This window comes from Arvicola amphibius, chromosome 5, assembly GCF_903992535.2.
Source record: "Arvicola amphibius chromosome 5, mArvAmp1.2, whole genome shotgun sequence".
Lineage (NCBI taxonomy): Eukaryota > Metazoa > Chordata > Mammalia > Rodentia > Cricetidae > Arvicola > Arvicola amphibius.
In genome coordinates this window covers 159833433-159849405 of record NC_052051.1, presented here as the reverse complement: position 1 = coordinate 159849405, position 15973 = coordinate 159833433, and the positions used below count along the sequence as shown (strand labels likewise).

Genomic DNA, 15973 nt, shown 5'->3' with positions numbered 1-15973 from the left:
GTCATAAATAGAACATTTTCTACTAAAGAACAAATTCATAAAATTAAGTGCCAAGGCATGCATTTAGAAATATAATCCTAGATTTAAAACCTTATATAACAAATTAGTAAATGAAGCCTGAAATTTTTTCAATATTACTCTAAAGGATATGTTAAATAAACAGAAAGGGATGATAAATACCGCCAGAAATAGATGGCACAATGCTTTATTAATCTTGAATTTCCTCAAGGCTAATGAGAAAGGAACAACAGCTGGAGAGAGATATTGGACAATAGAAAAATGTTCTGAATTAACACAGCTGGTATACTTCAAGGATGAATTAACCTCAGAATGGAAACCAGGAGATGTGCTATGCTAGGAAAGAGGTTTTTCTCTTGTTTCCACAGAAGAAAAGTTAAGGATACCATCAAAATTAATCAAGATTTGGCTCGAAAAGGTGAAACTTCTGGATAAAGAAAAATGGCAGCTCATACAAAGAGGTGACAATCCTACAAGCTGTAAGAAAATCTCATAAGGGTTGGGCAGAGTTCTGTTCTTATCTTTGCTGGAAAATACCCATCTTCCAAAAGCTTGGAGAGGGAGGGAGTGGGGGTATGGGTGAAAGGGAGGGGAGGGAAGGGGGAGGAGGAGGGGAGGAGATGGCAATTTTTAATAAAAAAATGAGAAAAAAAAAACTAAAGAGACCATGGACATCTAGATGCCTAAAGAGAAAAGATAGCTACCCAGAAAGAATCACCAAGCCAAAGGGGGGGAAAATCTGACCTATGATACCAACATTCTCTGCAGGGTAAAATCTCACTACCTAAACATACATATCTCCTTACTTCTCATTATAATGGTAGTCCTGACTCACTTAAAAATCAAAGCTGACCTTAAAGTTGGGCTGTGGCTATCTTCTTTTCTAAATCCAATCATGCTGTTAAAAGAAAAACTCAAGAATTTCTGTCTCACATCAGGAGAGCCACCTGGTATAGGACAGAAGGAAAATAAAATTCTAGGGACTAAGGTTATCAAAACTCTGTTTTCAAAATTCTACTTCTCCCCATACCGATTTTCATATTTATGGTGCTTTACTTTAAATATATGTCTATCAAAATTCAAACTTTTTGTTTTGATATGAATAATTTTTATGTTTTCCACAGAGAACAATAAATTTTCCTACAGTAATCTCTGAAATCTACAGGAAGATGGGGCCCCACAACAATTCCACCTGTTCATAATGATGCCATTCAGCTGATAGCACAACTTAAAACTGGCTTTGGACTACAAACTGCTCAGAATAATTTTAAGGTGGCTAGCTGAGATGCTCCAGCCTAACAGACTACTTTAGCCAGGACTTGAGACAAGTCCTGCACTTTCCCATTACACACAGACTAGACAAAAAAAAAAAAAAAAAAAAAAAAAAAAAAGATACAGCTCCCTCTTCCAGGGCTTGACAAATAACCCAAATGTTTCCTTTCAGGATCCCCTAAAGATACTGTCATACCCAGATAGCAGGTAGTAAATTTAAGAATACAACGCCCACATTCCCAAGAGGTGGGGTGGGTGGGTTTTGGTCATTCAATGGAATATATATATATATATATATATATATATATATATATATATATATATATAGAGAGAGAGAGAGAGAGAGAGAGAGAGAGAGAGAGAGAGAGTAGGCAAAAGTCAGAGAGTCGCCATGTACCTGCCCATGAAGCAAAAGGTAACAAACCACGAGCCTCATGGTAAAATATGAAATAATAGAAATGGATTAATTTAAGATATAAGAGGTAGCTAGAAATACACCTGAGTCATTGGCAAGTGACAGAAATATTAATCTTCCCATTCTCTTTTGTCATGGAGACATATAGGAAGAAAAAAAAATCACTGCTGTTTGGTAAGCTGAGGAAGAGGATTGCCTGAGCCCCGGGAGTTGCAGACCAGCTTAGACAACACAGTGAGGCCATGTATCAAAATCAATGAAGACATTTTCTGACCTACCCTTGTCTGGTAGCAGATCATTTGAGGTCTCTTTCTAAAGCTTTCAGCCTCATACTATGCAGGGAGGAAGACTTCACAGAAAGGCTAAGAATATTATAACACATTTGCTGTGATGGGTTTCCTACCTAATCATTAACAATCATACATATCAAGTCTACAGAAAAACCCAAAGGACTAGGTTAAGAGAGCTTGTGAATAGCTGAACATGGGATTGTTCCTGAAGGGTGAAGCACATAAAGAAGGCATGTAAATTATATACCGCACTCTTCAGTACTCCCTGTATATCCTTCCCTCCATATGCTTTGTCATAAATCTTTTAATAAATCAGCAAATGTAGGTAAGTGTATCCACAAATTCTATGAGTCACTCATGTTAACTAAACCAAAAGAGATTGACAATATTCTACATAACAACTGGTCTCCCAGAATATAGGCAAAACCACTTGGACCTGACAAAGAGCATCAGAAGATGAGAGTGAAAAGGACATTCTTAGGACTAAGCCTTAAACCTATGAGACTTACGGAATTTCCAGGTAGACCGTGTCATATTAAACTGAATTAGACAAAACCAAGTGTTATTCACTGCTAAAGAACTATTTGTTCCCTGGTAAGGAAAAAAGCAACTTCTAAGAGTCAAAAGTCCTCTATGTTGACCATGGTGTGAGAACAGAGGAAAATAATTTTATTTTTCCTCTAACACATATGCATACATGTCTAGTATATTAAAGAAGATCAAGAAATTACAACCAGGCTCTACCGGAAACACAAACAGATTAAGCCTATCTGATGAATACCTCTTAATTTAAAGAACACAGAGTCAAGAACAAAAGAACTAAGAAATCTTCAAAATAGAAGAAAAGTGTGTTTTATATAAATGAAACCAAACAGCAAACAACACAAATGGTACCTGTCCGTGACTGTCATGAAAACCAGCAACAAGGAATTGAGAAGAGCAATCAATTCTTTCTGCAGCTGCTGTCTGACTGCAGTCCGGACATGATCTGTTTCTTCTCGTGCTTGTGACTCTGTCAGAACCAGCAGGTCTAATAGTGGGTTTGGATTCTAAAAACATAAACATTTTAAAATATGCTTATTCTCTGATCAATATGTGTTGCTTCTTATTAGTTTTTTGTTGGTGTCTTAATATCCAACTAGTAAAACTGGCAGACCTAGGTTTAACTGCATTCATAAAGACATTCTAAATTCAACATGTTCTTAATGCACTATGTCAACAAGAAAGTAAATCCATTACAAAGAATTGAGGGGAACAAATGAGAACAAAATCAAGCCAATGAAATCTGGAAGGGAAGAGCACTTAGCTCCACACCATCCTCCTTATCTCTGTGACTAGAAACAGAAATCGAATTATAATGTGTTTTACACAAAACTGATACTAAGCGAAAAACCCACGATTCAAACATTGGCCTTACTTACTGGTCACCATCTTTCCTTACAAATTGTTTTGATGGCTGACTGTTCCTCACCCATGACTGACAACTCTGTGTATGGATACTCACTGATTTAGTTTTCCTTAATGGCAAACAAAGAGTGTGCCCACCTCTGATTATGTCTCATATAAAAACTGTTTTGTTTTGTTTTTTTTTTTAAAAAAAAAAAAAAAAGGCACACTGTGAAGGCTAATGCTAACTTGTGAGGCCCTCTTGACCAGGGACAGATAACTTCCTTGGTTTATGTAAGATAACAAGCCACGTGTTTTCATTTTGGTAAATAAGGTTTGTTGCCCCAACTGCACAGGATGTGTTTGATCACACATAGGTGGGAGATATACAGGCAGGAAGTTTGTCAGGGTGTGTGCTTGCCCCTGTTTGGACAAAAGCTGGAAGTATGTCGCTTTGTGGGTTTGACTTTTATGAGCACCTGACTAGTCTAATTCAGTGCCATGCTTGGGGAACCCTGGGTATGTACCTGGCCCATGCCCATCATCCTGACCAGTATTAACAGACCATGCTTTAATTAGACAAAATTTAAAAAAATAAAAAGTAAGCCAAGAAGTTACTAAGACAAATCATTGTAATAAGTTTAAATTTTCCATATTATACAGGGGTGGAGTGTGTGTGGGGGGGGTATTTATCAATATGACTATGTAGGACCTGAAAAGTCCCACAATATAGGTCCCTGTTGAGATGTTGAGAATTATTAGTGCTATAGTATTTGGCGATATGATAGGTTAAGAAATGAATCAAATTTCCACTTTGCAAAACTTGTCCTGTTTATCAGCTAAAAACCTATAGCTGAAGATATTAAGAGGACTATTTCTAACAATACTGAGATCAGAAAACATTATACAATGCTAGACAGCAGCATGGCTGGACATACATTAATCACTGTGGTGTTAAAAAGACCATGCCAAAGAGGGAAAAGACAAGATTCCATTTAACTTTCTGAGAAATTAGAAGATTTGTTTTCACATCTATCATACAAATAGGCAATCGATAGAAAAAGAAGGTATATCTCTTTTTTTGTTTTTTTTTGTTTTGTTTTGTTTTGTTTTTCGAGACAGGGTTTCTCTGTAGCTTTTTTAGAGCCTGTCCTGGAACTAGCTCTTGTAGACCAGGCTGGCCTCGAACTCACAGAGATCCGCCTGCCTCTGCCTCCCGAGTGCTGGGATTAAAGGCGTGCGCCACCACCGCCCGGCTAGGTATATCTTTTGAATGCAGAGCAAGGGGCATCACACTCCAAATTTAGTTATTACTCCATTTTCAGCATTGTGTCACATAACTAGTGCATATAAAAACATACAAATGGATAAAATCTAAATGTAGCTACTGCTCTTACTAAATTCATTAAAAGAACTCAACTTAAAAATGCCTGTATTACATAGAATAAAAAGAAATAAAGAGAAAAAATCTTCAAATCATTTATATTACAAAGTATGTTGACAATATGTCATTCAGATAGTTACGTTTAAAAATAATATCAGTGGAAACTTTGGGAAAGACCTGGAGATTTGCCTTCTTCTAACTTATATTACTAAGCTTTATATTTAAGCAATGCTTTTTTCAAGCTTTTTATTTTATCTTGTGCAAAAAATACCCATGAAACAATTAAAATTACCTAAAACAAACATGACAAATCAATTTTTCTCACATGAATAAAAGAATCAAGGCATACAATTAAGTTATGTTAATAAATAAATATATTTTCTATAGTATCATAGCCCCAAAGGGTGACTCACACTTAATATGTCAAGTGACTTCCATAAATACTGAGAAAGTGAAGAACCTATTCATACTAAGATTCTAAATTGTCTGTACAAACAGGAAACGTTTATTCTGATGTACAAGTAAAAATTAAACAGAAATTACAGATACATGCATTTGATAACTTAGTCATTGGGAGTGAAACGACTTGAGAGGGATTAGGAGGTGTGGCCTCATGGAGGAGGCGTGACCTTCTCAGAGGAAGTGTGTCACTAAAGTGGCCTTTGAGGTGTCAGAAGCTCAAGCCAGTCATCACTCTCTTGTACTGCTCCATGTGAATTAAATGTGAAACTCTCAGCACCATGATGTCTGCCTGAATCCCACCATGATCCCTGCATACTAATAATGGACAAAATCTCTAAAACTGTAAGCCAGCCCCAATTGAATGTTTTCTTTCATAAGAGTTGCCATGGTAATGATATCTCTTCACAGCAATAGAACACTGACTTTTAACATTTTGCTATGTCTCTTTACACTCAAAAACTTAAAAGCAACACAGTGTTGCTTAAAACACCAAATGTTTATGTGATAAAACATAAAGAAACAGAGCTAGTTAGTTCAACTAAAAGCTTCATCCCTACTGACAAAGTTCTGGGAGGAGCTATAAGAAAAGTACTCATTTAAAGGTCTTGGAGAGAGTAGGAATACAAGGAACATACCTAAACATAATAAAGGCAATTAAGAACAAGTCAACAGTCAACATCAAACTAAATGGAGAAAAACTCAAAGCAGTCTCACTGAAATTAGAAACAAGACAAGGTTGTCCACTCTGTCCATACCTATTCAATATAGTACTTGAGGTTCTTGCTAGAACAATAAGACAACAAAAGGAAATCAAGGAGATACAAATCAGAAAAGAAGAAATCAAACTCTCACTATTTGCTGATGATGATAGTTTATATAAGCCATCCCAAAAATTTCACTCACATGCACATGAAGGGGAAGCCCAGCCAATCACCTTGTTTGTAAGGCGTGTCCCCCTTAGGCTAATATTTACTTATAAACTCTTGCAGGCCTGAGGCCCGCCTGCTCTTTGTTTTCCTGCGCTCCTCACTGGAACCTTGGATTTGTAAGTTCCCTTTAATTTCCTTTATTAAAGCTGAATATTATATATATTAAAGCTAGTCTGATTAATCATAACTGCCGATCAACCACGCCCCTTCATTTTTGCGCCCAACGTGGGACTCAAACCCACGACCCTGAGATTAAGAGTCTCATGCTCTATCGACTGAGCTAGCTGGGCGGCTGGGATCTGGGCGGAAATGCAGACCGCTGCTCCCATCACTACATGCACACTCATACACATGCTTTTTCTTCTCATTGCTTATTTTGGTTTTAGTGTTTTTTTTAGAAGAAAGAATATGAAGTTGGGTGGGTATGGAGGTGAGGGACAATCTGGGAGTGGTTAAGGGACAGAGAAAACATAATAAAAATATAGTCTGAAATTCCCAAAAATATATAAAAACTTTTTAAAATATACTAACATTAAAAAGTTAAAATATTAAAATATAACCAAAAAATCTCACAAACAGAACTGGATTTATTAAAAATCAAGATGTAAGCTGTTTCATCCTATGGAATGTCCATTAAAAACCAGAGTCAATGATATCTGAAAGGCCATATTCCACTAAGCATTCACCACAAGGTAAGAATTATTTTACTAAGCACATGTTATAAAAACACTATCCTTTCCAATGTAAGTAGTTTCTCCAAATAAGTTCCTTCCCAATCCAAAAATTTAAATTCTTTGAATATACTTACATGCCTAAGAAGTAACTCTAGAATCCAGTGTAAAAGTCCTATTGCTGGATTTTTTCTTTGTTCTTTTATTAACTTATTCAAAAAATGTATAATATCTATCAGCAGTTTCTCATCTTCAGTGCAAGCAGGAGGTACTTGTAAAAACCTGTATTTTAGAAAAAGAGAATAATTATGATTTCTAGCTCTTTAAAGTGTACACGTCATCACTGTTTATCAAGTATGTATAGTCAACACAAGCACATATTTTCTAATATAGAACTCTAGATGCTTATGTAAGGTACTGGGAGATGCACAGATGAAGGAAAGCCATCGGCCTCCCGAAACTTCAGCCATGGTAGAGAAAACATAATAAAGGTAGTGATGAAAGCAAATGAAGTGAAAAGTAAGTCGCTAATGGAAAAAAATGCATACTCCACTGGAGCTGATGTATGGAACTCTAGGTTTACCCAGTCCTTACAAAATTAAAATAGAAACTTAAGGAAAAGAGCCAAGGGGGATTCCAGAGAGGAACATACTCCCTCTACTTTTCATTTTCAAACTGGCAGTGTCAGGCTTCTCTGATAAGATTATGATTTTCCTGGATGGTGGTGAGGCAGGCCTTTAATTGCAGCACTCAGAATCAGAGGCAGAGGAAGGTGGATCTCTGTGAGTTCAAGGCCAGCCCAGCCTAGGCAACCTAGTTCCAGAACAGCTAGACCCTGTTACACAGAAAAACCCTGTCTCTAATCCCACCCCACCCAAAAAAAGAAATACGATTTCAAATCTATTATCTGACTGATTAGTAAGATCAAGGTAGCAAAGTAAAGAAAGAAGGGAAGAAGGGAAACACACACACACACACACACACACACCTTGCAAAGAAGTTACTAGATTTTTGCAACAGGATGAAAGAAGGCTTAGAAGAATCTCTGAATTCAGAATAACAGAGACCAAAGCAACATTCTGAGATTCTTAAACAAACACTGGTGAAGGATTGTTAGAAGGTTGTTAGACAATAAAATTCTTCTATAGGGGAGAAAAAAGCTTGAAAAATCATTTTTAAAAAGGCGATTGGGAAGAGAAGTGAGATTCAGAAACACTGATAATAGCTTATTTAAAAACACCCACCGGCTCTTTATCAATAGCATAACAATAGTAAGAAGTGTGTCACACACCATCCACACTACGCACTGGACTTTGGCCACAGTTTTAAAAAACCTGTTTCCAAACCTCCAGAGCTCCATTTTTAAAATGAGAAAATTCAGGCAAAGATATGGTTAGGTTATTTTTCAGGGTCATGTGATTACTATGTTAGAACATAAATGCTAATGCAAGCAGCCCAACACCATGGCAAAGCTAGTTATGCATATTTGCTATACACATTTTCATTTACAATGTCTACTTTGAGAAGATGGAATTCAGTTGAAAAAAAAAGAAAAACAAAAACACCAAATCTTATTTTAAAGGAATATAGATTAGAAAACTAATTTTTTAAAAAGATAGAATGAAGAAATGAGTCTAATAAAATAAAATGTCAAAGTCATAAAAATTTCAAACATCATCCATGATATCCAACAAAATCATAAAACTGTATCAGCTCCCATATCCCTCAAGGCCACATGAGATTTTCGTCTTTCTGCTGTTCAACGGTACTCTTTCCTAACAGGAAGCCTTCATCCCTTTGCCTGGCATCTGTCATCTGTCCTATTTCTACCTGCTTAACGCTATTATTTCCTGACTTAAACTTCTTCCCATGAAAAGCTTTTCCCCTACTGTTGAGATTAAAAACTCTTTTATCCAGTCTCCCCCTTGGGAGCAGTCCTACCTTGGCAACACTATTTGTTGCCTTTGCCATGAGTTCCATGACAGCAGGGGACATGTTTGTTTTACTTACTATAAAATTTCCTAGAAAAGCTTAGCAACTAGTAGGTAAACAAAAGTTTGCTAAATACACGGGGGGGGGGAGGGGGGGGAATAACATTCTTTATTCTTTGTCTATTCCTTTAAACATCACCACTTTCCTTTTAAAAGTTATATCACAGAAGTATGAACAAACAAAAAAATCTAAATTAACACTGAGAGCAAATGAGGAGAAAAATTAGAGAAGAAATTGTATTTGAATAACTGGAGAGATGTCACATGCAAATACAGTTAGAATTAATTCTGAGTAACTTTAAAGGACATACTGGTAGGTATAATTACAAAGTAACAATTCAAAACAAGAGCTTAAAGTCAAAGTCCAAAAATGGAACAGTCATTCTTTAAAAGGCTCACACTGGAAATGCATGGCTACTTAACAAAGAATAAGAAGGGAACTCATTGGGTACATGGCAAGACAAAAATCATCTCTGTGGACTCTGACACTCCCCAGTCTGCATTAATTAGACTCCTAACACCAAAATCTGCAATTGCTCAAGTCCTTTCTGTAGCACTGCTTTGTATTTACAAAAAACCTGAGGATAGCCTCCCATGAGCATTAAATTACCTCCACATTATCTTGACTACCCAACACTATGTAATTATTACGCAGACATGCAGTTGTTGCAATGTATTGTTTAGGGAACAGCAACATGGAAAAACATCTTTTCATCACAGATGCTTCCTTTAGAGGAACTGTTTATTTATATGTCTGCATGTGCACAGGTGTGTACAGGTGACCAATAAGACTGATAAGGGAATGGTATCTCCATACGCTAAAATTATATGCAATTCTAAACCATACAATGTGGATGCTGGTAATGAGCTCAGGGCGCCTTCCAAGAGCAGCACTTTTTTTTAGTATTTCAATCCACAGCTGGTTGAATGCACAGATATAGCACACCATCCTGCCCGTGTAGAGGAAAATATCATCATCAAAATGTACTGTACAATTTAACTACACTAGAGGCTTCCATTGCTAAATTAGAAAGCTTCCGCTTCAGTGTGATATAAAATACAAGTACAGTTTTAAAGCACAAAAGAAAATCTACTGTCTACCATGAAGCCAAGATATATTAATGCCTTTTGCCATTTAATTTTCTGACAATTAGAATATACCAAATTTATTGAAACTTCAAAGTTTAAATATGCTTTAGCTGGTGTATGTAAAAGAAGTAGTCTGACAAAACAGAGTACTAATGTGCTGTGTTCATCTGTTTTCCTCCTATAAGATCCCCACTGTGGCCTATTTCAAGGAACCGTATAATAAGAGGCTGTGAAAAGTTGTAACGTATAACACATGATACAAAAATGCTTCCATAAAAGATCCATTATAAATAACCACAAGAGCAGAGACAACAGCAAAATAAAAATCAATTAAAGTGACATTTTTCACATTTGTTACTTTTACTTTTCATATAATTTAATTCATATATTAACAATATGAAATTTTAGTTCATTTAGTTATTTTTTCATATAATCAACTATTCAACAAAGCTATCTCACTAGCTGGTTTGGCATACCACTGGAGAAGCTTAGTTATTATTACAACCCTTAACAATGAACTAGAGAAGTTCAAATTTACAAACTCATATGACCTATTATTTTGAAAATGATACACTGTGTCTATTCAGAAAATTACACATTTACACTACTCATGTGCACAATGAAATAAAAAACTGCTTGCAGGGAGGGCTTCTCAGTCTTGTTTCATATGTAGTCATCTGCTACCAGTTCAACATCTGAAATTTATAAGCTAGAATCCTTTTAGTAACTATCAAAAGACAGTCACATGGCCATTAACTTAAAAAAAAATTGATCAAAAAGAAAAATGAAATCATTTATTTGAGAAGAAAATGTAAGCAAAACAAAACAACCAGTAGCAGGTGTAGCAAACCTATTAGTCAATATACTAACTATCTCAATTTACTTACAATATGGACAGGAATAAACATTCATTATGGTTCATCCATGTGGTATCCTGATTATTTACGTTTGTGAGATAAAATTTTCTAAGGTAGGTTAATAGCAATAATCCATGAATGTCAAGACTAGGGTCAAGTTTCTCTCTTCTGTTATTATTTATCACACATAACAAACTATCCTAGAGTTTTTCTTTCTATAAAAATCATTTCTCTCATGATAACAAGAGTGTACAAATACATACTCTTCTCATCAAAGATTTGAAGATGATCCTAAACATAATTCAGATTAGCTTTAATTTTTAAACTGGCAACCTTAAATGTACACTAACCTGTTGAGCACAGTGTGCCAAGCCAAGGATTTTAAAGTAACACCACATGACCCAATGTCACCCTTCAAAGACAGTTTGTCATTCAAAAGATAAAAACTCATCCTGGTGACAGCAGCCCTCACATCCCTGTGGCCTCCAGCCTGAACAATGGACTGAAGGCATTCTTGCAGCCCACTAGCTGTGTATGTGATCTTCAGCATAAGGATATCTTCTGTGGACAGCTGCAGTGTACCTAAAAATCTAGGCAAAACAAACAAACAAACAAACAAACAAAAAGAATTAAAAAAGAACATAAGCCCAGGTTTATTTTTATCCTAAACCTCTCTCAAAAACTGTTTTTGCCTCCATCTGCTTTTCATTAAAGGTTAACTTATAGTTAAAAGGAAATTAACATATAAATCCATCAGTGTCATAGTTGAATGCTAACGTTTTCCTCTTTACCAATGACACACGAATACAGTATGCTCATGTGGGACAATTACAACATCTAGAAGTAGGAACACTCTCAGGTACACTTATTGAGCTTTATTCTAATGTCACAGCACTTTTAACTTCAACTATTAACTGAATAAGCACTATATAGTTTCCAAGACAGCACAGAATAAAATCCTTTCTAGCCTACACGGTTTGATATAATTTTTAATAGGCATAGATCTAAAACAAAGTGAAAATATAATCAAGTTAGAATCAGTTGATTATATCAAGTAAAAATAAGCTTTTAAACTACAGAAAAAGTGAAGCCTAATTAGTTGCATGTAATTTATCTTAATATAACTACTTACTCTTGAATTTTAGCTTCAGAGGTGATGTGTTTCAACAGATTATCACTCCCATGATACCATGCCAGGTTCCAAGCTATTCTTAGCATATCTGACACAGGCTTCAAGGCCAAATACTCAGCAGATAATGGCAAAACTATTGAATAAGGACTCACAGCATGGTGGCTGATCACATTAACTGGCAGATGATACCTGGGAAAAAATATTTAAATAATTGCAAACTTTAATTTTTTAAACAGGACTCAAATAATAAACCAGAAATAAAGTCTAGTTTTGTGACTCCCATAATTTTTAACCATGTTAAATTTATCACATTTTATATAATATTTTAATTATTTTTTTACTCTCCTCCACATTCCAAACCCTTCATTACTCTTTCTTGATGACTAGCTACAGTCTATATATTAGGATTATGGCAGAGATAGCCAGTGCTCCTTAAAGTCAGGAACAATGACTACAGGAAATCAAGCATTAAAGGTGCTTGGCTAAACATGAATACTGACTTCCTGAAACACACTGTTTGAAACCACCATTTCTCCATTTACATGGGTGTTGCTAGGGCATTCATTACACAGATGGACAAAATGATGCTCTCAAGGAAGCTACAGAATTGTCCACGATCAAAGTCACTAAGTGACTGAGCTCCACTTGCTGTTTTCCTATAAGAACACAGTGATCAATAAACTCAAGATTCCATAAGTACTTCTAGATACATGAAGAAATTCAATACCAATGTCTCTTAAATGATCTCAAGCTGATTTAAGAGTGGTTAGCAGGACACTCAGAATAACTTTAATAATGCAACGTACTCCAATAGCCTGGGCTACATAGTTCAGTGATTGAATTCTTGTCTGGGATTAAAGAAGCCTGGGTCCACAAGAAAAATTAAAACAAAATTTTAAAAAATAATTTAAAAAACTAAGCCCACAGATCTCTAATTTACATATTAATGACCAATGTTTTACAAACAATTGCAGCATTTAATTTATAAGAGCCACTGGCACATGCTTTCATTTTCACTTTCAACATACCAATGAAATGGTATACTGTAATAAAGGCAATACTGTAATTTCATATCCAAATCAGACCATATAATTTAGTAAGTAAAGCTACTTTTAATAGAGTCTAATATTTTAATAACAGTTTAAACATTTTAATAGCAATTTTCCACTGAAAACTACCAAGGCAAGACTGGAGAGCTGACTCAGTGGTTAAGAGCACTTGGTACTCTTGCAGAAAACCAAAGAGGTTTCTAATACCCACATCAGGCAGGGCACAAAGGCCTGCAACTGCAGGTCCAGGGAATCTGATGCCTTCTTCTGGCCTCCTTGGGCAACTGCATTCTCACACATGTGTGCATTCTCTCTCCCTCATTCTCTCTCCCTCACTCTCTCTCTCTCACACAAACATTTATGTATGTATGTATGTTTGTATGTATGTATGTATGTGTATGTGTAATATGTATACACACATAAATAAGTATTTTTAAGGCAAAAGAACAGGTTTTCTTAGACTAGTAGCTATTGCTGGTCTAGAAGACTGCATGCCTCGACTCTCTCTGCACCAGAAAACAACAAAGCACTAACTGATTCATGAGGCCACATGAGTAAAACATAACATTAGATAAACAAGGAATATTTTCAGCATCAAAAAATAAAGATAACGGATGATATTTTTTATTTTACAAAGTAAACAGTCCAAGCTGGTTGGGTGACACATGCGTCTTAATCTCAGCATTCAAAAGGCTGAGTCAAAAAACAAAACAAAACTATCAAAGTTTCATAGCAATACTCTAAGGAGAAAGGAAGAGCAAGGAGAGAGATGCTATTAATAAGTAAAAACGAACAACAAGCCTAAAGAAATAACTATACAGAAAGTATCATCAGTGAATACAAAATTGCTGACAAAAGACCATTAGGCAATCATGGGCCTAAAAGCATTCATTTCATAGGAAAAAGAACAGATAACATTGAACACCAGTATCACTACCTCATGATTAGGTCAACAATAATAATGAAAAAAAAATAGATACTTCGAGAGCTGGTGTAATAAAAAAAGAAAAAAGGGCAATAAAAATGCTGTTCTATAAAATTAATTCAAGGTCTTTCTACTAACTGCTATGAATGAAAAAGTCAATTAGAATAACTTCCTATAAATTCTTTCCAATAAACAAATGCCAACTTCCCATATTCCTCAAAATTTAACTCCATACAGTTTTTGATTCCAAAGAAAGTTCAAAATGACAAAGACAAACAGAAAGCAGTAATGTAGAACTTTTGATATCCAAATGAGAACAGGGATACAAAAGTTGATGACCAGGAATAGAAGGTGGGTAAAAATGGCAGTGTACAGGTTTAAATTCCTTAAGGATTATGCTCTTGATGAAAAACCACAAATTAAATCAGTCTTAAAGACTACGGTACAGTTCTGAATCAGTTCAGTTCAATCTCTCATTAAGATAAATTCTTTTGACTACAACCTAATGTTGTCAAATGTTGCAGTCAGAAGAAAATTATCTATAAAGAAAGAGATCATCATCTAGTCTCTAAAATTTTTCATTTCCTACATTTATTACTTGATAAAAACCCAGTAGGTTTCACAGGACAGAACAAAATGTGTAACAACTCAAATGCTGAATGTTTCAAAAATCCCAATGGGGCTCTGACAGCTGATGGCAGAATCTTCAGAAGATGGGTCCAGCAAGAGAAGACTTTAGCAAGAGGGAGTCAGTTATGGAACCTTCAGGAAGGCAGGATCCAGTAAGAGGAACCTTAGGAGGAGGGGCTCAGTTTAAGGAACCCTCAAGAATAGGTAGGGGTCCAGTGGCAGGAACTTCAAAGAAGAGGGATGCAGTGGGAGTTCCTTAGATCAGTTGAGGGTATGTTCTGAAAAAGGACTGTGAGACGCTACTGTTTCAAACTCTCTGGCTCACGTGGTAGGAGATTCTGTACTGCTGAATTTTCTGCAGTAATGAGATACCTTCACTAGAGACTCAAAGCAAAGTTGACCCCAATATTGTATGTCACTTCTAAAACAGTAGCCAAACTAAACGTTTTGCTTTTAATTATATCAAGCATTTTATTATATTGCTATGAAACTGACTGATGCAAATGATCTTTAAAGCAGGGCAGCAGACTAGTGATGTCCCAATGGTGAGATTATCAGACAAGAACTTATCCGAGGAAATCAGTGCGTGATGCAGAGCTGTATCTAAATCAGACTTCAGCCATTAACTGCCGAGACCTTGGACTATGGTGCTTCTACCCTAAGCAGCCAACATCTGTCCTTTCCTTTCAGTGCCTGCCCCTGCAAACTCTGTCTACACCACTGCTGAGGAAGACTCCCAACCGCAGGTCTTCAGTGCTACCCATTCTGGAATCAAGTCTTTGCTAAAGTCTGTAAAACTTACATGAATTAAAAAGGTGCTACCCATTCTGGAACCAAGTCTTTGCTAAAGTCTTTAAAACTTACATGAATTAAAAAGGTGCTACCCATTCTGGAATCAAATCTTTGCTAAAGTCTTTAAAACTTACACGAATTAAAAAGGTGCTACCCATTCTGGAATCAAGTCTTTGCTAAAGTCTTTAAGCTTACATGAATTAAAAAGAAGTTTTAAATAAGTAGTAACAAAAAAAAAATCTTTCAAGCCCATGCAATATATATAAATGATTTCAAACATCAAGCATGCTTCAAAAGCCAGCAAAAATAAGCGATAGTGATAGAAATTAAAACAGTATTACATACTGGAGTAGTAAAAAGTAACAAAGAAGAATGGAAGGGGTTTCTGAACTAGAAACAACAGCTATAAATCTTTATCTTCACAGTATATCCATGGATGTTTAATAAGAAAAAAAATTCCAGGGTTATATATAAGTTTCATATATGTATTATACAAAAAAGAAAAATGATATACATATTTTCAAGTTCTAAGTAAACATAAAATTCAGCACATGATCTTGATTATACCCTGCATTTTAAAAAAATTGTAAAAATTTCTAAAGCTTATTTTCAAATGGTTGAAAACAGAGATTATATGTAGAGAATGAGAGAGAGCATGCAGCAATTGCTATCAATACTGGC

The 15973-nt window shown here is 35.6% G+C and overlaps 1 protein-coding gene across 3 annotated transcripts in view; it reads right to left on the bottom strand.

The window, feature by feature from the left end:
• Positions 1-15973, bottom strand: part of Rttn (rotatin) — a 141658-nt gene that overhangs the window by 67281 nt on the left and 58404 nt on the right. For all 3 annotated transcript variants that reach the window (XM_038330131.1, XM_038330132.1, XM_038330133.1), the window contains exons 24-27: positions 11897-12085; positions 11115-11354; positions 6965-7109; positions 2890-3044 (exon numbers count right to left, since the gene is read on the bottom strand). In XM_038330131.1, the coding sequence (XP_038186059.1) occupies positions 2890-3044; positions 6965-7109; positions 11115-11354; positions 11897-12085 (729 nt within the window). The remainder of the gene's footprint in view (positions 1-2889; positions 3045-6964; positions 7110-11114; positions 11355-11896; positions 12086-15973) is intronic.